The sequence below is a fragment of the Anguilla anguilla genome, chromosome 5 (assembly GCF_013347855.1).
Source record: "Anguilla anguilla isolate fAngAng1 chromosome 5, fAngAng1.pri, whole genome shotgun sequence".
Lineage (NCBI taxonomy): Eukaryota > Metazoa > Chordata > Actinopteri > Anguilliformes > Anguillidae > Anguilla > Anguilla anguilla.
Genome location: NC_049205.1, coordinates 44,523,675 through 44,547,880, shown reverse-complemented (window position 1 = coordinate 44,547,880; position 24,206 = coordinate 44,523,675). Strand labels below are relative to the sequence as shown.

Below are 24,206 nucleotides of genomic sequence, written 5' to 3'. Positions count from 1 at the left end.
ACAGAGGATGTTTTTGCTTAGCCGTTTTGGCTTTCCTAACCAGCATGCATTCTCTCACATTGCTAGCATGTTAATGAATCCTTAGCGTACCAGTGCTGACTGAGAGGTGGTCCCACAGGAGCAGAGTTGGTCATATTATTGCCAAGGGAGGGATCGTTTGTGCCACTGTGGGTGTCCCGCTCTTTGCAACTAGATTAAAACTGCAGTACTTGCAGAACGATCAATGAGCAAAAGAATTGCAGCTATTTGGGCATTTGCACAACAGCCTTGTGCTGGCAGGCCTGGTCACAAATTGATGTATCCCTGTTTGACTTGTCATGCTTGGAATGGGGTAGGCATTGTGAGGAACACTGATACCAGGGGGTGTCGAGTTCATCTCTCTGCTCATGTTCCTGACAGAATGGTGATCATGGCTGTGAGCTTTAAGTCTCTTTTTGGGACCGTGTAGAATTTAAACTGAAGGCATATTTCTGTCTTCTTTCCATAGGCTTACATAAGACCTGCAGGTGTTGAATGAAATTAACGTCAGTGACCATAAGCTTGCCATGCCTACATTACTATTGTGAATATAAACTTTGACCAATGAAGTTACCAATATCACAGTTGAAAACTAACTTCAAACATCACAAGATAAGAAATGCTTAAATAGAGAATGTTTATTTTTTAAATTATGTACAGGCTTAAAACATTTTTAAAGATGCTTCCGTAATATTTAAACATTTATTTTAACAAGAATAGATTTCTTTGCATTGATTTCATTGAAAGGAGTACTGTTCTATTTTGTTTGCCTCATGCTCAGGCTTTGGTGAGGTAGGATCCTGGAACCAATCCAGCCTGTCCGTCCCTGCTCACTGTCCACCAGCCATCCTCACTTTGCTCCACCACCAGCACCACGTCCCCCTCCGAAATGGACAGCTCATCTCTGCACTGTGATCAGAGTGGATAGCATTAGGAATGCCGACAGGCTCTCTTTAACCCCCCGTGACAAATCCACCGCAATCCAGTATGGTTGTAATTAGCCTCCGCTGAGATCAATTAGCAATCTAACGTAGTGAAGGTGAAAGGGACTGACGCAGATCAATGGAACACAGAAGAATATCCTCTGTGTGACCGCATCACTAAGAGAACCGTGAGGGTGCTGACATCACAGTTCCCATGACGATGACTCTTGCCAGTAATACTCCCATCTGTATTCAAGCTGTATCTGCTTTCCTAGAGCCACCTCCCATTTCCATGGAAACTAAGGGATTTTAGGCATGGGTGCAGCATGAACCATCCCTCTGCAGCTGCTAAATCACCTTTTTTTAAACAAATTTTTATCTTGCTTTTTTATTTTTCCCTATTTGGAATGCCTAATTGTGATTAATTCACCTTGTTCCATCTTGAAGTGACCCTATGTCAATTTGGGAGTGTACAGGCAAGTGCGCATTCTCCTCTAAATACGCTGCTTCTTTTCACTCTGCAGTCTGCTGCAAAAGAGCACTATATTTTTTATTTATTTAACCTTTATTTTGTCTGAAGAGGATGAGCCTCACAGCAACCCTAAACCACCTTTCCTGGAGAAGAGGGACTAAATAAAACCATCTGTGTAAACTCAATGCAATTATGTCATCACAAGCAGAGGTGATTCACCCCTGCCCCCCCTTTTTTTTGCTGTGTGGTTTGACCAAACATGTACCCTTAATATGATCCCACATGGACACTGCTGTGTAATGGAATGAATAGATGTTACTTTGGTTTCCTCTGATACTGTGACCCACCTGGGCAGTGTAATTATATAGCACCCTGTATTCTGCCTCCATTGGCACGCTCTGCTGCGTGTGCTGCTGAAACCCGGGTATGGACGCGTACGTGTTGTCCGAGTGGTCAGCTGAGGGATTAAAACAAGCGCAAAAAGAAAACCGCTTCATTCCAAGAAACTGACTGTTACAGTCTGAGGATGCTGTCATTTGATCGCAGTCAACAGTGACATCAAAATGAAAGCATGCCGAAGGCTGAAGCCACACTATACGCCGCCGACAGGTGGCCGTCGCCGCGTAATAGTGTGGCTTCAGCCGGACGGTGAAGCCACACTGTACGCGCCGCGCCGCGTCCCCACGATCGGCTGTTTGTGGGCGTGTCACCTATATTTGACAGACAGTTGTGTTCGTTAAATGGTGACCGTGTTTAATATCGTGTTTCATATTCATTGTCCTGTCTGAATAAAAGTATTTTTTGCAGTAACCTAGATCTGAAAGATGTTAGTCAGCTGCATAGCTAGGCTGTTTAATGTCTAGCTAGTGAGTAACAATCAACAACAAAAACATTGTCTGGCTAATTAGCCAGATAATGCCTTCAGAGTTACATCTGGTCAGCTAGCTAGGTGGCTGGTAGAAACGAACAACTAGCAACTAATACATTAGGAAGATTTTTTGTTTGTTTGTTATTGTTTGTTGTTACTAACTATAGCTAGACATTAGACAGCCTAGCTAGGCAGCTTATTAACATTTTTCAGAGCTAGGTTACTGCAAAATTATTTTTATTCAGACTGGACAGTGGTAGTAGCTAACGGCGAAAACTACATTGCAGATCCACCGTCAATTTCAGAGACTTTTCTCCACACTGCGTTCCTCTTATCAATGTCTCTGTATGAGATTTTATTAAATCGGGAAACCCGATACGGAAATTACGAGTTAGGTCCTACATTGTGGAACGATAGAATGTGGAACTAAAATGAGAAAAAAATAAGGACTATTTACTTGACGGATCATTAGATCAAATCAGATTGGTTACCGCGACGCGGCTAGGGGGTCAAAGCTGAATTTATGCCATCTCCCCCGCAGCCTCGCCCCCTCTCGCAGCGCCGCCGGCAATCCCAACATGCCTTGCGGGGTCTGGCCGCCACCAGCCGCCACCTCTCATTCAAAATGAATGGAGGCGGCGGGGCCGCGTATAGTGTGGCAGTGATAGAGCACATTAATCCATAAACGTACCACTAGATAGCGCAGTTTGTGATGGAAGGTCACTGACATTTAACCTGGACCCACCAGAGCTGTTCCCTTGCAATAGATTGGAAAATCTAAAAATAGAAATGCACATGTCAGACATGCTTTTAACTGTACACACAAAAAACTGCCCAGGTATTAAACTAATCTGGACAGAATTTACTGGAAACATTAATTTTGTGGCTTGTGGTTAAATGTATGACCTCTGGCTAGACACCAAGCCCTCTTTTAACATTATCAGATATCAAAATGTTTCTAAAAGGCCACTGACATCATGTACTGAAAGAACTGGGGATTTATGATAGTCATGTACCTATCTTCCGAATCTTCCATGCCAAGTTATGAAATAATTTTCCATTTTAATTCAATAACTTAGAAACGTCCTGTAAGAAACCCTCCCCCAAAACGGACATTTCAGGACACATTCTGAAATGCTGAAAGCAGTGTTGTCTTCATTTACAATTACGGATTATATTGTTTTAGGTACAATACGTTTTAACTCCAAAAGTGAAGTGTGTTTAGAGAGCGAGAGAGGGAGTGCCTCACCTCTTCATCACTCCTCCACATCGGGCGGTGCCATTGTTTGGAGTGTCCCTCTCATAATAATTCTCAAAGAGAATGGGAGCTGGATAGAGGTGAGATTCAGCAAGGCAAAGTTACCCAGGTGCAGAGAACGAGAGAGAGGGAGCAAATGCAAGCTATAGCAGCCACGCTGAGCCAGAAGGCCGGAAACTGAGCTGATAGTATACTGATAGTTTTTCTGTACCATGTGTGAATACTGGTCAAATACTGTTCTACCTGACACCTGCCAATTTAGAGAGAGCGGCAAAAACAGGAACGTACCTGGCGGGCATGACCCTGTTCTCTTCGTCTCAATGAAACTGTTGTTATCTGTGATAATGTCACATAATTCTAGACTCTTCCTCACCTCCTCGTAATACTGCAAACATGCAAACAGGGCACATTCAGACCGCTCAGGTTTACAATACAAACACACACACATGCACACACACACAGACCCTTCATAATTACAGAAACCCAACAAATGCATGAAAGCTAGCTTCAGGGACATCTTATCAGACACTATAGGAAGTAACGGCTCAGGCAGCTCAGGGGGCTATTCTTGATCTATTCATCACATCAGTTATAATAAAACTTTATTTTAATCACTTCAGCAGACGGAAGGAAGGAAGGGAATAAATCAAACTGTATCTCTGTATTTGCCAGTGTATTTAATGTACTGCTTCTGACCAAAAAGGCTCCCTTGTGTTCTCTCTGTGTGCAGCCTAGGTGATGCTCTCACCTGTCTAAAGCACACCAGATGATTACTGCCACTGAAGGGGTTAAGCCCTAAAGGACCTGAGAGAGCCACCTGAGCCAGGTCAGGTGCAGTGCCAGCATACAAATGGCAGTTGAAGCGTTGCTAGAACAGCAGCAGACTGACCTCGTCTTCTGTGACACACTGCATGGAGAAATGGTTGCAGTGTTCCCATATGGCATTTCTCAGCATGCTGATACGGTCTCCCTCCTGCTGCTGAAAGACCTGAAATACGAACACAGCAAAACGTAAAACCAAACACAACAGGAAGTGAAACGTGTCTGTTGCTATTACTTTTAGCACTCTCACAATGACTGTCCACTCTTCTGCTCTTGAAAAATATAGCAAAGCTCAGTCATTATGAGAGTCTCTAATCTCTTGCAACTGCACTTGTCTTTGATTTGGAAGTGTCAACTGAAAAACAAGATTGTGTTTTTTTAATAACGAATTTCCACTGTTCTATTCTGTTATATTATTTTATGTTGAACATCACATTCACAGTCTATGAACTCCTGAGTCTATGTACCCCTGAACTGGCATGCACTCTCTCTCTGATTCTAAAGACAGAAGCTGAAATGCAGAAGTGACACGAAAACAAAAAGGGGTGACTCTGCATTGGAGTTTGCAGCAACTCGCTGATTAGGTCTTTGATTGGTCGATCAGAGACAGTGATTTACAGCACATGGATACATCACCCATTATGGAGTTAATTATGGTTCACTCTCCTAGAAGTAGTTATTTATGTCATGGATACAGGTGGTACAGGGCGCAGGGGTGCCAGGCTGGTTCAGTCTACCTCACACGTGCTCCTGTGCGTGTTCTCCCAGTCGAGGCGAGCCTTATCCAGCTGCTCCACATTAGCCATGTACTGCTTCTCTGCAGGGACAGCAAAACTTTCGTTTTCATCATTGGCTATTTATTTCCTTTTTTCTTTTCTCCCAATTTGGAAAGCACAGTAACATTTGTAGGCCTGTCCCATTACTGCAGCATCCTGCATCAGTTTGGGAGAACACAGACTCATGACAATACACCTACCTTCAATACATGCCTTCAATATGAGCCTTCAATAATGCTTCAATTCCCCAGTGAGTCCTTCCAATGCTTCTCAGTTCAGTTCAGTTCACTAGCTCGATCAATGCATCTGAGGAGGACACTTTGTATGCGGCTAGTGCAACCAGACTAAAACACATTGTTGTCCTTGGCGAGGCAATAGCCAATTACAGTCCCTGCACGCCTGCTGACCATTGGCACAGTCAGGATTCAAAGCCAAACAATGGTACATGAGAACAAGGATATAAGCTTCTGCAGTCCTGGTTCAGTATGAAGGTTTTGCATCAACACTTCACCCACGCAAGACAAAGCATGTCATTCACAGACTTTAGTTGCTTGCGGTAAACCACAGATAAAAACTCACTAGGTAACTCACAGACTCAGGAAGCAGCATGCGACTCAAGCATCCAGTGACTTCACCACAGGATGCTGAGCATCCAAGTGACTGTAGCTCTTATTTTTAAATTACTCATGAGGTTGCATGACTGCACCTCTTTATTTAAATGAGCTGTCATCCCGACTGGAAGAAGAACAATGCCAGAAAAGACATTTTAAATTGGCCAGAGAAATGATGGCATGGCAAAGTATGAATGCTTATGCCTTGAATGTTCATGTCCTGCAGACAGGGCTTTGGTGTGGCTCAAGCCCTCCATCTTAACTGTGGCTGTCATTATTGAAGGCTGGAAAAAGAATTCCAGGAACTCATATTTTGTGGATTCTCGACTACTGAAAGACGTCAGTGTGGTAAATTGCCCCAAGGTTTTACATTGATTCCTAAGCACATTTGGCCGTAGTGGTTTCAGCCAGGCACTGTTGGCACTGTATCTTCTCACACAATGGTGTCTCCGTGGCGACCAGGCAGCTACAGTCTGCCTGTGCCAGCTGTACTTGGAGTAGTACTTTTCCAACAGGCATACACAGCTCAGCGTGGTGGCTGACACTGATGTGACAGAGGAAGCTCCAGGGAAGGGACAGGGATGAGTATATGATTTGGCAATCAAAATTGGGAGAAAAGAAAAAAATGTAACTACATTTAAAAAAAAATAAGAGTCTCAAGCATTGCAAATTTTCACAAAACGGACTTCTGAAAGTGACAGATGCATCTTAGAACGAGCCATCCTAACATCCTTGCAAGGCCTGAAGTTTTCATCTCCCCCCTTACAACAGTGCCGAAACGTTGAAAAAGGAAGTGATTGCAGGTTTCCATAGTGACTCCCAGACTGCACGCTCTTGAAATGAGCCCCTGGGCTGAAAGAAGAACTGGTGGTTCGCCGGAGCACAGGACTGCGTGGTGAAACGCGCGAGGCGCCCATCCTCCACTCACCAGCATCGGTGGCAGCCTCGCGGCACTGACGGGCTTTGTTCTGCACCTGCGGACACAGAGGGAGGGAAAAAGGCATCACGGGTTGGGGCCATGGTTGCATCTTCCTTCCTGAGAAGAAGAATTGCCCTCTTCTCACATTTAGGAGAAATGGTGGGACAGGCCACAAAAAAGTACACATCGCAACAGCAGAGGGATCTCTTCTGCAATTTACATTTTCTGTTCCTGCAGCTCATACAGTGAAATGGCCCCTCTTTTTAATAATTTATAAAGCAAGTTACTACTTCACAAGGCGGTTTCAGTTCCACGGACTGCCAGCCATACTTTCCATATCCTACGGTGGACATTTGAATAATCCTACATGGGATTCTGTTTAAACAAGAGATTTGATTATACCTTCATCAAATAAATGCCATATAAAGCATTGTTTGCAATGGCAACAGACATGACTATGCGGCAATTGTTTATATAGCACATTTTAACTTTCATTTCAAAATAAAAAACACTAAAGGTTTAACAGGTGTAGTGCAGAAGTGTGTAAGAAAATTCTAGAACAAATGATTCCCTGAGTTGTGGGGCAGGCCGAGGGAGGTGGCAGTGGCTGTTTTACCTTCTCATACTGCTTTGGTGTGACACCGCTCACGCTGTTGACCCTTTCAGCGGCTTGCTCAGCCTCGTCTGCCTCTCTGCACTTCTGGTCATATGACTTTTTGGACTGAGAGAGAGAGAGAGAGGGTAGTAGTTAAAGTACTGGGTTTTGTAAGAGAAAATGTTCCACACTTGATTCCCACATGCAACACTGTACCCTGTAACCTAATTTGTTCTGGTGAATACCCTTATCAATGCTTAATGTGTACAATATGACCATTAAGTAAGGATGGAATTTTCTGATGGTCTATCTCATCTATGAAATGACACACTTTGGCATGTTGACTAATTCGGCTCATACGCAATATGTAACTGTGACATGCAGTAACTGTAAGTTATCCTGAAACGGGGATGATTTAAAATTGAGCAAGTCTCTGAGCCAAATGACACAAAGACAATTACACTGGTACGGTTAAACCTGTGTTCTGGGACTTACCTTTAACAAATAGTTGAAAATATAGCCAAGCTTTACTTAGAATTTATGTTAACTTTTACAGGAACCTTCCTGATGTGGAAAACATGGTAGATATAAATGTGCAAGCAAGTGTGTGTGTGTGTGTGTGTGTGTGTGTCTGTGTGTATGTGTGTGTGTATGTGTGTGTGTGAGTGTGGTGTATACTGGAATGTTTGTGGGTGGACATGTGTTCCTGAGTGTATGTTTGAATATGTATGTGCATGTATTTTACAATTGTATTGTATTATTTTCCAAAACTTTGAACCATGCTTGTGGTAAGTTTTAAGATGGCACACTGTATTAGTTCAGTGGCTTTGAGGATGCATGCCATTTGTTTCAAAGGAGTTTTCTCTGAAATGGTGTGCTTAACATGTTACAAGGACAAGAAGAGTTACTGTGTTTTTTGTTATTCACAGTAACACTCTTCTTCCTGTTCCCCTCACTGAGCAGCATGTTCCTCTCTGACTCAATGTTCGGGTATATCAACACATTTCTGTACAGCGGATACACTGTGACACTGAGAATAACCGTTCCTCTTTCTCTGGTGTCGGCATTTTCCTATTGATATGTTTTCTATTCATTTTTGTTCCTGCAGTAATATAAACATTGAAAGGACAAACAGAGAAAAAGCAGAAAAGTTTACAGATAGATGGGATCACAGTACAGAAAGTGGCACGGCAGGGAATCAAACCCACGGCCATACGGGGGCGGATTAGCATACGGGTTGCGAGTCTACCGTCCTTTCGACTGCACCACACAGCCTCCCCCGCAGAAAAATACCCTCCAATACCTTTGTGTTACATTGGATGCATCTGTGCCATTTATAAGTCTGTTCATGTATACAACTGCTTTCATTGGTGTATAAAACAAACTAGCCAACCTTCTGCATGCATTTAAGATATCACTATTATCACAGTTGTGAGAATCATGTCCATTTGGTAGCAGCCTTTGTGAATTACTGTAATGGGAGGAGAGCCAGTGAGTCTTCTTGAGTCTACTTACATATGCCCTACCAAATCACTACAAGCATGCAACAAGTTCAACAAGTTCACATGCAACATTCAAAACTGTTTGCATCACAGTCTAATACACAGTTGATGAACACATTAAGTTGCTAATCTGCACATGTTATACAGAGAGAGATGAAAAATGATTGAGCAGGCAGTCCCCATGTTTGTACACCATTTTACTTAACTAGCTCACCTCCAATGTCTTCTTGTACAAGGCCACCTTAGTCTTCTGAACTTTCTCCATAATTCCTTCAAACTGTTGCCAAAATGGAGGGGAAATACTATTAAAAGCACTGAACGCATGATGCCTGTACAGCTACAGAATATAGTAGCAACACAATGATGTTGATGATTTTCATTCATCTCAAATCACTGAAAAAAATACATCCTCTTTGGCAATTATCACATGCTGCAAGAATGTGCTTTGTATATAAACATTATGTTTAACTTAATAACATTAAGTAACACTTAACATTTAACTTCTAAATGTTTCATGAGTGCCTAACACAAGATGCCCTGTCCACCATATGCATGACTGAACAATGGGCTCAGTATGTCTAGCTGCATGCCTGAACATATGTATGCTGGAAGACAACTGCACTTCTCCATACACTCCCCTCATACAGAGTCATAAAGAAAAAGGGGTTTTGTTTATTTTGAATCAATCACACCTTGACATATAAATATGAGGATCATTCATAGTAAAGAGCCACAGAGAGATGTGTGTAGGAAGCCGTGCTTTTACTGCCCCATGTCTCACATGTCCTGCATGCACAGTGTGACTCCTCTTTGATAATCAGGGGCGGTTAATGCGTATATTCGGACAGGAACCTTTTTCCTCTGTTCCTTCTGATGCTCTCGGAAGACTTCCATCTTTTTGACTTCTTCCCTCAGCGTCAACGACAGCTGGATGTGCAAATTCCCCACATTCTCGATCTCTGAAACAATGCACCCACACTTAGAGTCACTGAGGGCATGGTACCCATTGGACAGGGTTTAAATGAGGAGGCAAACGTCTACCAAGATGCACACAACTTACGCGCTTTCAACTGTTCAAACGATGCTCTCAGGGTACTGTAAAATGAAGAAAAAATATTCTAACATAAGGGCATGTACAACAAATGTACTGGAAGATCATTTTGAAAGCATTTTATTTTTATCTAGACCTTTGATTACAATGAAATTAAATGCTCAAATCAGATGAGATAATTGGACTATTTACAGCCGCTGTTCCTCGTTTATAATGATCCCTTATCATGAATGTAAAACACATAGGCCTACAGGGCATATTCAAAGTAAAGCGTCAAACCTGAGTGGTGTCATGCATGGCTGTGTCTGTCTCTGCTGTTAATAGAGTCCCTGTGAGAGCGTGTTGCTCTGATCAGATAAGAGTCTATTTTGACAGTTGCACCTTACACTTGTTTCAGATGTCTGCACTCTTGCTCACACATAGATGTCCCTCTCTTCCTTCCTGCTTTCTTAACAACGCAAGTTTCCAGTAGGTTGTCTCTGTGTGAATCATTTACTGTCTGCAGCCGCCAATTCATAGCTGTGTTATTCATTATTAGTATCCTATTGCTCAGGTAGGGGAAAATGTTAAACTTCTTCCCCTGTGGGTGTATATGCACACTGTAAGAGACTCATTTCATGTGGTGGTGGGAGAACCCTTTAGTTCTGATCATGGAATATTGCCTCATTTAGTCCTCAATTCACATTTCATTGAAGTGAAGGCATACAGTGCAAAACTGAAAGAAGATGTTTTGCTCAACTGTCACTCCCAGCAGGTAAGAGCAGTGAAAGGGGGAGGGAGAGTATCAGTGTGTATCAGAGTTCAGTGAGTTAGTACGTAAACCAGTAGTAGACAAGGACATTCTGTTACAGCAAAAGTGTACAGCAGATAAATCTAATCTCGTGTGACTCACAAATTTCCAACCAAAAGTAAACCAATATGCAGCTGGGCAGTTGTATGAAAATATGTTACATGCGTATGTGTGTGTGTGGGCGTGAACCAGCAAGTTTCCAAGTCATTATTATGTACCATGTGCCTCTACTGTTTATGCCCTTTGATGTTACTTTGGTATGTGATGTGGACATGAATAAAAGCATTAAATATGTGGGCCAGCTATAATGAGAGCAAACAGAAATGACCATCCAAGCCTCTTCATCTTCATCTGAACCAGTTCCAAAGCATCAGTGGTGAATGACCTAACTAGAGAGGGCATCAGCCAGTCACCTGATCTCGGTCTGGCCCCCGGCTCTGCGGGCTATCATCACCAGCTCCTTGCCGTACTTCTCCTCTGCCTGTGCCCTGAGGAGAAGAGAAACCCCGCCTTCGAGTCCCTTTTCAGATGCCACAACACCACGAGTCTCAGTTTTAAGTTCTAGGTTTTAGGTTCGTTTTTGAGAGAGTTAGAATGCAACAAAACATTCTAAACAGTTAAATACATGCATTCTTCTGTGCAAAAAAGTTGAGTGCATGCTTCTTCGGAACTCCTTATAAGTATTGATTATTTTTCATAATGAACAGTTGAATTATACACATATTTATTTACAGTTGTTGACTGATTATATGTACTGTTGGCAACTGAACATTCTGATAATGATGTAAATGTTGTTGTGCGTGATGAAAAATACTAAATGAAAAGAAAATATGAAATAAAAAACAATAAGGGTTTATTTTCATTTAGAGTAGGACCCAGGTGCAGAAGGGCACACCTGTGTGGAGTTCCCTGATCACTTCCATGATTAGAGACTAACGTGCAGGATGCTTCGGGGTCAGCATGCAAAAGTTTCTGAGGAGCACTGTACCTCAGCTTAAGGAGGTCTTCTGTGTCCTTGCACATACGTCTCCCCTCGCACAGTCTCTGTATCAGGGTCTCGTAGCCCTGGTGGTTGGTGATATCCAAACCCTGGTTAGAGACGGAGAGAAAGTTCAGTTCAGTTTCTGCTCTGTGTAGATGGCCTGATGCTGCTTTTACCTTCAGCACAAGGGCTGCGAATGTTTACACTCACATTTAGGCAATTGGCAGATTATCCAGAGCGGCTTACAAAGACTTACAAGCCTGAGGCAGCAAAGGGCTGATGGCAAGTCATTAGGGTCACAGTAGATGACATGTAACTTGCTTACATCATAAGGATAAATGCCATAATAGATGGAAGAGGGAGACTGCGGATGTAGCACATCAAGTAGTAAATGGGTTTTAGGATATAGTCTTCCATGTAGCTACAACAAATTTGAGTGTTAGCTGAGCTGAGATGCAAATTAAACAGGTGTGTTTTTAGTCTGCAGCAGAAGATAGACCATGACTCTGCTGTCCTGATTGCAATGGGGAGGTCACTTCACACCAGGGATCAGATCACAGAAAAGCTGAGACTGGGAAGAGGGACTTGGAATAGAAGAGACAAAAAGCGAGCGGTGCCAAGTGGTCTGGCAATATTCTAGATGCATCTTAAATTAAAAGTCTCAAAAGTCCCCATGATAAATATCCATTTATGGCACTCATATTCCAACTCAGAAGAGAGCCGCTTCAGAGAGAGACATAATTGGGGATGTTTCTGCCTCAGTGGCCATCTTCCAGAACAACTCATAAAGACTATAACTCCACCAACCAAGGGACCATTCTCTGAGAAAAGGACATGAAATAACATTGGTGTTAGTTTCAGCCCATAAGCAAATTGAATTCAAATAATGGAACAGGAAGGTTGTCAAAGGAAAATCCCCAGCAGAGAAAACTGATACAGCACAAAACTATCAATTCATGCAGTGTTATAACCTTGGTTAATACTGTCATCCATCAGACTGAAATCAGAATTCCAGAATCATTGGCACTCTTCATTAAAATGAGCAAAAATGTCTGTAAAATACTTTCACATACAGTGAATCATATTTTGGGCTCAAAATTATGGGGGGCAGTATACTTTTGTTTTAACGCAATAATTTATTTTTAAAGAATTAAAAAAAATATATATTAATTTTTTTCCACGAAACAGGTTTCAAATTTATTGGCACCCCTAAGATTAATATTTGGTGAAGTCTTCTCTGGAGAGGATAACAGCACTGAGCCTCTTCCTGTTATGTCTGACAAGGTTGGAGAACACTTTTGGAGGGATCAGGGACAACTCCTCCATGCAAAAAATTTCAAGATCGTTGAAATTCTTAGGTTTGTGCTTGTGGACTGCTCACATTTTGGGCCAAAATATTCAATAATATCCTATACAATGGCGTCTCCATATCCGAATAATCACCACAATATTTTACTGTGACTATCATCTTTCGTCACCAATGGTGCACATGCTGATGGTGTGCATGGCCACAAAGTTCCATTTTGTTCTCATCTGACCACAACACACGGTTGTAGTGCCAATAATGCTTGGCAAAGTTCAGGTACTTCAGTTTATGGGTTGCTCTCAGTAAAGGCTTCTTTCGTGCAACCCTTCCAAAGAGCATCACATGAAGGAACTTCAATAACCTGAAGATTCCACTAAACTGTGCAGTTCTGAAACTATGACCCTCTGGTTCTTCTTTGCCTCCTTTATCATCTTCCTCACAGTATGCACATACATCTTTTTTTCTGGAAATTTTACACCACATGCATCCTCTTTCTGGAAATTTTATACATGTACCTGACTTCTGAAACTTTTTTATTGTTACCCTGACCGTGCTGTTATATTTTCAACCGTTCATATATTTTTATATCTGTTACCTGATTTGTTTAGATCAACAACCACCTGTCTCTTCTGAGTTGAAAGCTCTGTGGTTTTCCCCATGGAAATAAATTTTGCTCATTTTTATGAAGAGTGCCAATAATTATTTGACTGTAAATTCCATTTCTTCAAGCTGTCCTTTAATCAACGTGCTTTATTTTGTGCAATGTGTTCTTCTATTTCAGCTCACTGAAATACAACTTCACATTTGTATCAGCTCACTGATATAAAGGGTATGTCAGCGTTAGCATGGTTTCAGAATGTGCAATACCATCCTAGTGCTCTAGACGGGTTGCCATCAGTTTTGAAGGGATGAATATCTTTGCCTGCATTCAAATGATTAACCATTTGCTTAATGCTAGAGCTTGGTGTCTTCCTTGGGTGGAAAATCAAGGTTTAAACAGGTAAAACCAATAAACTCAAAGCTTACAAAGAAGATGTGCTGGATCACGTTTCTTAAGAAGCTTTTATGAGAAGCTGACCTTTCCAAATACATTAAATGTGGAACACCTATAAAGTGGTAAAAGCATTGAACAGGTTATGTCATGAACTAACTCCACGTTAACTCGACATTAGTCAGCATTACCACTTCAAGTTTAATTGATCATTTCATTGTGTTTTAATAAGTGGAATTTGCAGCATTAGCTGTATAAACAAGAAAAAAAATAGAAATGTGACCATGCGACACATCAACTTCCTGACAATGCACATTGCCGTAATTCACTGAGACGTTGTTTTTCCATATCAGGTGTAATATACAGAATTTATCTTAATTTTCCATAAAAATGTGGCACCCACATAATCCAGCAAAGTGAAAGCAGTTTCATATCATTGAACTCACCCAAAAAGCATCTTTGAACAGTAGCGGTGTCATATTGAGAGGTAATTCCAACTTTGAAGTATTACACAAAAATGTAACAAACTCTGTACCACATGTGAGAGCTTGAAGCAGAGTAGTGACTGAAGGAAGGAAACAGAGCACGCAACACTAGACTCAGCCTTTAAAGTGCTTCTTGTGACTAGGCGAATAGACTCAAATGAGGAAGAAACAGTAGGTGATGTCACTGAACCCATTGTGATAAACGTAGTGAGCTTTGTTTGCTATTTGAATATAAGATATACAGAGACTTCTGGATCAGAATACCCTTGAATGACAATTGTTGATTTAACAGGGTGTAATTCTGCCCAGTTAGTATAATGTGCATTCACTTGCATGTGGCTATGAAGATATGAAATAATGCAGACTCAAAACACATAGCAAGGAAGGTGGTGAATCGCTTCAAGGCATACTTATTTAATTGTCAGTAACTGCACAGCTTAAGGCTTCATGATATCAATTAAGTTTCAACACAGGGAAACTACCACTCACGGCCGACACTCCTCAAAATTTCACTGAAATTTAACAAGCCAGATATTTTCCAGAAACTCAACTTTTCATATAGAGTTAACCGTCTATGGTAGCGTAAAAGTTGATAAGATTCCTTAAGTGGTAGTCTTTTAAGCAATAACAGAATGAGATTTAATTCATAGCATCTACTTCTAGGAATGACTGAATTATGAATATTGCATGTGCTCAGGCTGCTCGAAAGATCCAACCAACAGCTTAATGGTGGTTGAGCTTCTTTTTGTATCCAAATCCAAATATTTTACAATTTTATTTGGGCATACACATTTACTTTTTTGTGCATTTGTTTAATTTGTTTGTTGACTTTTATATATAATTATAATTGCACAAATAAATAAATAAATAAATAAATAAATACTATTTATTTATCAATCAATGCTCTTAAACGATCTAATTTCATATATAGCACAATTCCAATACAACTCTGATAATTCCAGACAAATGTGCACACGTAATGTTAATACTGACATTATGCTCTCTAATTAGTTATTATGTATTATTAAATTACTCAAATGGTACATGTAAGGCACAGACAGTAATGCAATTCCCAGCAGATATCAGTCTCAAACTGCAGTACATCTTAATTTGCATTCAAAGATTTCCTCCAACCCTTCCTATACTCAACATGACTGAACCTGATGTACTTTCATTTTGAGACTGAACACATAGAAAAGAAAAATAATATACAGATGGAAGCTATGTGTGATGTACTTAGGTGCGAACAGAAATAGTAGGCGAACTAGCAAGAAAAACACTGTGCAACGGTCTTTTGCTATTTACTGTGGTAGTTGTGTAGCTAACTCACATACCCAAGCCCAAACCAATGCCAGCTTCCTGTTATAAACAAGCATTATTACCACTGACCTCATTGTCAACTTAATGTTCAGTGCAATACTGCCACTTTGTGGAACACAGGGACAAGTACAAATGTAATGTATTTATTTAAAAGTAATTTATCCTAAACCATAGACACTCTAGGCCTGATTTATTATGATTTGTAGCAAGTGCAAAAACTTTTAGCACATGCAAAACCAATAACATGACCAATCGTTGGTCGTGGTATTTGTTTTGCACCAATCATTGGTTGTGTTATTAGTTTTGCATGTGCTAAAAGGTTTTGCATATGCTAAAGAACGTAGTAAATCAGGCCCTTTGTGTTAAGGTGCCAGTGCTTGACATCAGAGAGGCAGCTGCACTCACTGCAAGTTTTTATTATTCTTACAGCATTCCTATAGTAATTCTTCAGTATCCATCTCCCTCCACACCTCATATATATCATGCGCTCTATAGGGCACAGAACTCAATTTTTTCGTTTATGTTATGTAACAACTCTTCCATTAATCAAACTCTTATAGTCAGTTCATTATTAATGATCAGTAGCAGTACAGTATAATTAAATATATTTTACATAGGGTTATTGGGTGGGATCTATTTTATTTTATTGGTTGGCCAATTTGGTGTAGATGCATTGTGGCAGTATGAAAGCCATACAGATTCTTCCCATACATGTCTGCCCCATCTACTCCACCAAGGAAACCATCTGCTCATTCCAGTTCTTGATCCAGATGCTGGCTCCCATCTACACTACTCCCTCCTCACTGGTTTCCTTGCCTCCCCTATCAGAGCTTGCAGTTCATACAAATTGCTGCTTCTTGTCTGATCTACAATCTTCTGAGCCTCAGCCATGTTACTCCCCTTTTTATCTCCCCCCATAGGGTCTTGATATCAGCTTGCTTAAAATTCAAAACCTTGGTATTCTCTATCGGATGGATAAAAGAACCACACAGTTGTATCTTCAAGAGATCATCAGACCTACACACACCAGTCATAACTGTATTTTCCAAAATCTGGGTACTTGGCCCCTCCCCCGTGCGTGCCTGTATTACCAGGTAATGTCTACTGTCTGTTCTGGCCCCCTTGGGTGGAATGAACTTCCCACGGGAGCCAAGAAAACAGAGACCCTACACATCTTTTGATGCAGACCGCATATCCACCTCTTCAGACTGCACCATGGCTCCCCTGACTCTCTTTAGCTGTCCTTTTACTTTGAAAAAATTTCCTTTAGTGATAATAATGCAGAAAGCGAGAATCAGATGCGTACTTTTGTTTGCGTTACTGGTTTTTCGTTTGTTTGGCTAACTTTACGCTAACTGATTGCAAATGCACTTTCCTTGCCTTCTTAGTGATATTACATTTCTGGTTCTGTACTTTGTAAGTTGTTAGGTAACATCGTCTACTAAGTGAACACAATGTAATGCAACATACAATTTGCAGAGTTCAAATTTAGCCTTTTCATTTGGCAAGGGATACGTGTTGTATTAACCAAGGAGCGCCCTTGTTTTTATATGGTTGAAATGGGCTTATCAACATGCTGCACATTTTTCTGAGCTAACATGTAGGCTACTGATTTGAAATGCCTTGGTGTCCTGTCACATACACAATCCGTGGTATATGGGTTGATTTGCAATGTATAGAATGGTTGTACTGTCTGTATTGTATATACAGTATATTTGTGTATTTGTGAGGTGATGATACAGCAGGCCTAGGCCTATTGCTCTGGCTGGTAATGCATTTGTTTCATTGGCAGAACACTGATTTGACATACAAAGGCACTGTATTAATGTGTACATGTATTGGCTTACTGGATTCGTCAATTGTGCTTACTCCATTGCATTAGTTGTGTGCATGTTAAATCTGTTAACTTAAATAAATGGCAGCAAATCAAACGATTGCCAATGTGAATACTTACGTAACTCATAAAAAAAATAATAATGAATAAAAACGTAAACGTTATACTGCCTGTACTCTCAATACATATAAACATAAAATATAATGTTTCTGACAACTTCTAGAAAACTGTCCCTCTGCACCCAGACCCGCAGGCGCACATATTTGTATCTCATTTCAACTACCCCATTTGGAGACCCGCTCATGGCCACCATCGGATATGGTATTTCAATGCGACAGCAAGGCGAAATTTCCGGCGTCACTACAGGGCACTCCAGAAAGTTCTGCACCGCGGCAGCGTATAAATAAAGCCAGCCATCTTTCAAGGAAGGAAAGCCACACGCCAGCTGATACGACTAGTGTGCGAGCTGGTAACGTGGGTTCTCCCGGCGTTTGATTCACTATCGAGATACGTTGTAAAGACGCGTGTGGTAAATTCAAAATATTTTTTTTTCATTAGCTACACGTAACAGTCATATTACGAATCTGTGCTGTACGTAGGCAAGTTGTTATTTCATACGTTTACATATACATAGCTATTAATTTATTGCACTGTATGTAGCTACCTAGCTAGCAAGGTCGTAACGGTAGGACGCATAATTATGGCATGACAAATGTGCATGAAAAAGAGTCGTAGCCGTTCTTTTCTATTTATGATTTAATAAGTATGTATGATCAATTGTCTGACTAACGTTTGGTTTTGAAAATCTAACATTAGCTGTACATTGATAACGTATTTCATTGTGTCTCCTTCAGTAAGCGTTAAGATCATCTGCAGTCAAGATGGTTCGGGAAACCGGTTATTACGACCTTTTAGGAGTAAATCCCAAAGCCTCTCCTGATGAAATTAAGAAAGCATACAGAAAACTGGCTTTGAAATATCACCCGGACAAAAACCCCAGCGAAGGAGAGAGGGTATGTTGCATCGGGGTCCAATTTCATCTGTACATGGTGCCTGTAAGATTGACAGTGACATGCTCGGAACTTTCTGGAAAGATTAGGGGTGTAGCTACAATAGGCAACGCGCATGCAGTGAGCATTCTTTGAATGCGAAATGCTTTAAGTAAAAAAAAAATAAATAAATAAATGCCATGTTTATCGCATGTCTAGTCTATTATAAACGGGTAATGCGAGCAATCTTTGTAAAATAGTACATACCGGAAGGTGTAAATGGGTAAACCCTTGTTTTATTATTGTCTATTTTCATGAATTTCCCATCACCAGCTAGGCCAGGCATTGAGTATTTCCTAAACGAAAGCAAGTCTATGCAATAAAAACGTCAATTGTTTTAAATCTAATTGTGACGGCGTATTTCCAGAGCCGCGTTTTTATTCATGTTTGTAGTAAATATCCACATGTAGGCCTACTTAGTAAAAAATATACTTAGTCCCCTTATTCTGTAAGCTTCAGTAGATTTGAATACAATTTAACTTAACTCGCTTCGAAGGACAAAGGTATTTGTCTTGGTCAATGTATGTGTTCAGTAGAATATGCTACTCAATGACTTATGCGTGTGCCTGTTTAAGGACCTTATTCATAAAATGTGACGGAGGTAATATTTCACCGCAAGGCTAAATGACGCGTTTACATTATGTAGATACCTTTGTTAGTTTAGGTAAGTGTGGCAATGGTCTACTATTTGAAAGGTAAAAACCACCTTCTTTTGTTCAGTTTAAGCTGATTTCTCAGGCCTACGAGGTCCTATCAGATCCAAAGAAGAGAGATCTCTATGACCAAGGTGGGGAGCAGGCTATCAAGGAAGGTGGGAGTGGTGGAGATTTCTCCTCTCCAATGGACATTTTTAACATGTTCTTTGGAGGGGGAGGAAGAATGCAGAGAGAGAGACGAGGTAAGGCTATTGTAAAACTTTCCATCTTAAAGTACTAAAAGTTACCTGTCTCAGCTTGGGAAAATGCAATTTTTCTGATTAAAAATTTTGACTTTTAATATGGGCTATTTGTAAATCCCATGGTCCATATATATTTTTTAATTGGTTCATACTGAGCTCATACTATACAGATGTTATTTGATTGCTGTCATTTTCTTATTACACTGAACACTCCAGTATCTGAACATTGTTTTACAGTTCAATGGTATTCTCATCCATCCATTTTAATGTACTGGTCTGTAATGGAACTGATTGCATTCTTGTTATTTTTCAGCATGTATTTTTTTGTTACAACCACATAGGGATGGGTGTGCCAGGGTGGATCATGGCTGCCTAAATAGTAACCTGGCCCACCAATTTATCTTGGCTGACCCATCACACCGAATTATGAATTCAATTTTGACCCATCTAGTTCCATGGAGGCCCAACTACAGTGCCTTGCAAAACTATTCAGACCCTTGACCAACCTTGTCACATTTCACTGAATTACAAATTATACATTTACATTTAGTTCTGTGAGATTTTATTTTCAAAGACTAAAAAGGTAAATGCAAGTACCATTTGTAGTTGAGAAAAATTTGATAACTTTGAAGTGGTTTGAATACTTTTGCCAGGCACTATATATTAATATTTCTGGCTATGCTACCATTTTGTGATGATTCAGTGTATTTAATCTGTCAGTCTTATAATTGGTTGATGACAATTTTCATTTTTCTTCCTAGGGAAGAATGTTGTTCACCAGCTTAGTGTAACACTGGATGAGATGTACAATGGTGCAACCAGGAAACTAGGCCTCCAGAAGAATGTAATCTGTGAAAAATGCGATGGTAAGTACTTCCACCATTCTTTGTTGTAGCTCATCATATCCCACTTTTCAGTTGTGATAGGAGAATGAAGATCAATGAAACCAAAAAAGACCAGAGATACTGTACTGTATGCTGTCAGTGACTTTTAAATCAAATGATGTGCTTTGCCATGGAAACTAAAAATCTTTGGGTCAAACAATTTACCAATTATGTGGTTTATGAAACCTCACACCCATCATTATTTTTCAGTGGATTTCATTTTTATACATCAAATTTGGATGCATAAATATAAGCATTTTCCCAGTTGCAAGCAAAATACAGTCAAGTGGCATTTTTGATACTGAGGCTAAAATGTAGAATAAATAATAATCCTCATTATTTTGCTCTTGATTTTGGCAGGGATTTGTTTCACCACACAACAGCAGCATTTATTTTGGTACAGATATGTTTTGTTTAAAAAAATAAAATTAAATTTAAAAAAAGTATTTTGGACATGTGGTGCAGTGCATAGGGCAACAAACTCTCAAGCCATATACAAGTCCCCCTGCATCGGTGGGGGTTTGATCCCTCGCCATGGCACCTTCTGAGCTGTGACCTTTTCTATTTGTTACCCTCTTTTTTTGCTCTACTTTATATAAAATACGAAGCAGGACTTTTGAATGCTGTACTGCACTAGAAGATTGTGATAAGCTCAGAAGATGTCACCAGTAGCCTCTTGGGGCTAGTGTCAATGTTGTGCCAAACGGCTGGGGCTGACCATATTGGTAAATCTTGTTTCCTTCAGGCTATGGAGGGAAAAAAGGCACTTTGGAGAAGTGCTCATCCTGCAAAGGGAGGGGCGTTCAGATCCAGGTGCAGCAGATAGGCCCGGGCATGATCCAGCAGATCCAGAGCATGTGTTCGGACTGCCAGGGCCAGGGCGAGAGGTTCAGCTCCAAGGACCGCTGCAAGGTCTGCAATGGCCACAAAGTGGAACGCAAGAAGAAGATCCTGGAAGTCCACATTGATAAAGGTAGATGCAACCCTGGGAATCCTGTGGTATTTTGAGAAAATAAAAACCATAAGAAAGTGGTTCTTGCTGGAAGCAGGAAACATTTATGAGTCAGCCTCGTATAAGGTAATAACCATATTAATCTCAAATCGGAATGTTTGTGTCAGTATCGACTCTTCTCCCAGGTGTTTGTTTCTATGTTTGATTACCTTTTTCTATTCTATTTTTGAAGGAATTCCAAAATCTCGTTACATGTGCACATTTAATGGTAACTGTATGATGAGCCATTGATTTATTTCCACAGAAAAAAACATTATTGTCCTGAAAGTTTCTTTATGCTATATAGTTGAATCTTGAGTACCTGTAGTTTATCATTATAAAATAGCTGTATTTTTTCCAAGTTAACTACTTTTAGGGAAAGTGTAACTGTGTGAAAACATCCAGCGCCTGGGATAGCTAATTGTGGATGGGAAATTTTAACTCACTGATGAAGAACCACATTGCTTTTTTAAATGGATAGGTATGAAAGATGGCCAAAAGATTACATTCCACGGGGAGGGTGACCAAGAGCCTGGGCTGGAACCCGGCGATGTCATAATTGTCCTGGACCAGAAAGATCATCCAGTGTTCCAGAGGCAGGAGGACAACCTCATCATGAAGATGGAAATCAAGCTGGTGGAAGCATTGTGTGGGTTCAAAAAGACCATCTGTACCCTTGACAACAGAACGCTCATTATCAGCTCACCACCAGGTATGTGCTGTACTCCGTAAGTCAAGGGTTTCTGCTTCTTGTGCGAGTTGACTGGACCATTAGCTGGCTGTGGTGACAGTCCATGCTTCATTCTTCTCACAAGAATGTTATACCTTCTTCTTCCCATTGCAGGTCAGGTTGTTAAGCACAATGATATCAAATATGTCCAGAACGAAGGCATGCCTGTGTACAGGGACCCCTATGAGAAAGGACAGCTCATTATTCAGTTCATGGTAAGGTTTTTTTATTTTTATAAAGCCCCTCTTTTAAGAACATTTTTCTGTCTACAATTACCCACAGCTTCTAGACAAGTAGAATGTGGGCTGCCAGGTGGCGCAGCCTACTAAAGCAGCTTCGCAGGGCCATGCAACTTTGGTTACTGTTGCTGTGGAGGGAGGGCTACAGTTGACAGGCTTGTCCCTGTTTCATTACGCAAAAGCAAATTCTCTGTGCACTCACACGATCCCTGCACCATTTGCACATGAAGTGTATTCCTCGAAGACCTGACATTTGATGCCATAAAAATGGGAGATCTTACCAACATCCATCACATTTGGGGTAAATTGAAATTCTGGATATCGAGTCTTCACAAATTCCCATAATGGGTGGAGCTACACTAGGACGCAAGGCTCACTTATGAACTCAATCAAAGACTGCATTGTTGATATTGTTCACAAATTGAAAACGCCACGATTGGTTCAAATCAGCAAGTCGTTAATGGCACACGGCAGTTCTATCCTTTACAAAACCTCAATCCCTCATTAGTCAATTCCTGTTTACGATTAAACTTCTGGTAACAGTTCACCTGAAGCCTAACATAGTGCTGTTGTACACGTGACATAACAGCTGTCCCAAGGCGGTATAACAGACTGGGATAGTTCTGTTGGTAAATGTTAATGACAGCAACATTTGTCATAAGATTTACTGATAGATGTGATGAGAAGTGATGAGTATTGTCATTTAACATAAACATTATTTGACATCTGTTATGTCATCTTGTGACAGCTGTTATGTCATGTATGTCAGTGTTATGTCAGCCTTATGTCAGAGTGTTCAAGTAAAGTGTTACCAAACTTCCAATACCCCTTCAATTCACTCCAGTCAAAATACAGTTCTTCTTCTTCCCATGCATACTAAATTACAATGTAATTAATTTTACCCAAACACTCCAGTCATCAAGCTTGTTTCCATTTGTAAAAGGTGTATTTAATCACCTTATTAGTTGTGGTCAGTCCCTGGTCAGTCAGGCTTTTCTTTTCCTCCTCAGGTGGAGTTCCCAGAAAAACACTGGCTCCCCGTTCACATGCTACCCCAGCTGGAAGCCCTGCTGCCCGAGAGAGAAGACGTGATGATCACGGATGACATGGAGGAGGTGGACCTGACTGAAATGGACTACGAGTCCCAGCGGAGGAGTTACAGCGGCGAGGCCTACGAAGAGGATGATAGTCCTCGGGGCGGGGTGCAGTGCCAGACACAGTGAATGCAGCTCCATAACGGAGCCCACCGCGTTACGTCCTCATGCATGCTCCTTCTCCATGTGTAGCCCGATTTTTGTAAATGATCAGTCAGGAAGGTAAAGGAATAATCCCTCAAGGGACCATGCAACAAAACTTGCACACCCCCGAATAATTTTTTCTTTAACGTACATTTACATTACAAAACCAGCCCTTGAGTGAACACAGGAACATCTATGCTTTCTATGAAGGTAACACTTCCATTTTGTGTACATGTTCATGATTATCTATGTATTTATTATGCACCCCAAATAAAATCTTTTTTGTAAGCTGTGATGCAGGGCTGGGGGTGACCCCTGTATGTGGTGAAGAGAAAAAAACAAAAATTGATAATTGGCTTCTTGTTGTTTATTTAATCCTGAAACTGAAAATAACAGAAATCCTTGGAAAATAAGAGAAGGGCAACCTGGCAACCAAAACTTTCTGGGCAAAGGCAGGAAAAAATACCAAACCAAAAAAGGAAACGGAGGCATAAAATGCAGCAATGTCCTTGACAACAGCCATACAATCCAAAAACCTGTCCTCCTAATAGGCCTCACCACTAGGCCTTGTAATAAGCTTAATGATTAGGTAATTGGCCACAGCCTTATGCTGCATTCTCACCAAATCTCACCATAGTTGCGATGGCCACATAT

The 24,206-nt window shown here is 40.8% G+C and overlaps 2 protein-coding genes across 4 annotated transcripts; one reads left to right on the top strand and one right to left on the bottom strand.

Moving 5' to 3' along the window:
* Positions 1 to 791: 791 nt before the first annotated feature.
* LOC118227617 (proline-serine-threonine phosphatase-interacting protein 1-like) lies at positions 792 to 14,487 on the bottom strand. The gene is made up of 15 exons (XM_035418262.1): positions 14,331 to 14,487; positions 11,594 to 11,694; positions 11,019 to 11,093; positions 9,825 to 9,859; positions 9,617 to 9,723; positions 8,979 to 9,041; positions 7,284 to 7,388; positions 6,677 to 6,722; positions 5,099 to 5,178; positions 4,429 to 4,527; positions 3,828 to 3,924; positions 3,531 to 3,609; positions 2,973 to 3,058; positions 1,761 to 1,870; positions 792 to 927 (listed from the first exon to the last, which is right to left on the bottom strand). The coding sequence occupies exons 1-15, from the start codon at positions 14,361 to 14,363 to the stop codon at positions 796 to 798; spliced, it is 1,248 nt and encodes a 415-aa protein (XP_035274153.1). The 5' UTR covers positions 14,364 to 14,487; the 3' UTR covers positions 792 to 795.
* Positions 14,488 to 17,812: 3,325 nt separating this feature from the next.
* Positions 17,813 to 23,899, top strand: LOC118226934 (dnaJ homolog subfamily A member 4-like). Of its 3 annotated transcripts, none has more exons than XM_035416937.1 (8): positions 17,813 to 18,122; positions 18,378 to 18,536; positions 19,293 to 19,470; positions 20,232 to 20,336; positions 21,100 to 21,327; positions 21,827 to 22,057; positions 22,190 to 22,290; positions 23,325 to 23,899. In XM_035416937.1, the coding sequence occupies exons 2-8, from the start codon at positions 18,405 to 18,407 to the stop codon at positions 23,535 to 23,537; spliced, it is 1,188 nt and encodes a 395-aa protein (XP_035272828.1). In that variant the 5' UTR covers positions 17,813 to 18,122; positions 18,378 to 18,404; the 3' UTR covers positions 23,538 to 23,899. The 3 variants fall into 3 exon arrangements, with proteins under 3 accessions (XP_035272828.1, XP_035272826.1, XP_035272827.1); XM_035416935.1 differs by having other exon boundaries at positions 17,814 to 18,052; XM_035416936.1 differs by having other exon boundaries at positions 18,088 to 18,208.
* The last annotated feature ends 307 nt before the right edge of the window (positions 23,900 to 24,206 follow it).

Excerpts from the sequence above, each read along its gene's own strand:
- LOC118227617 (XM_035418262.1), bottom strand. The coding sequence starts at position 14,363 with ATGACACCGCTACTGTTCAAAGATGCTTTTTGG. Across the intron at positions 7,389-8,978 it reads TGTACAAGAAGACATTGGAG|TCCAAAAAGTCATATGACCA; the intron begins GTGAGCTAGTTA and ends TCTCTCTCTCAG. Across the intron at positions 5,179-6,676 it reads CGAGGCTGCCACCGATGCTG|AGAAGCAGTACATGGCTAAT; the intron begins GTGAGTGGAGGA and ends CTGTCCCTGCAG.
- LOC118226934 (XM_035416937.1), top strand. The coding sequence starts at position 18,405 with ATGGTTCGGGAAACCGGTTATTACGACCTTTTAGGAGTAAATCCCAAA. Across the intron at positions 21,328-21,826 it reads GGAAGTCCACATTGATAAAG|GTATGAAAGATGGCCAAAAG; the intron begins GTAGATGCAACC and ends TTAAATGGATAG. Across the intron at positions 22,058-22,189 it reads CATTATCAGCTCACCACCAG|GTCAGGTTGTTAAGCACAAT; the intron begins GTATGTGCTGTA and ends TTCCCATTGCAG.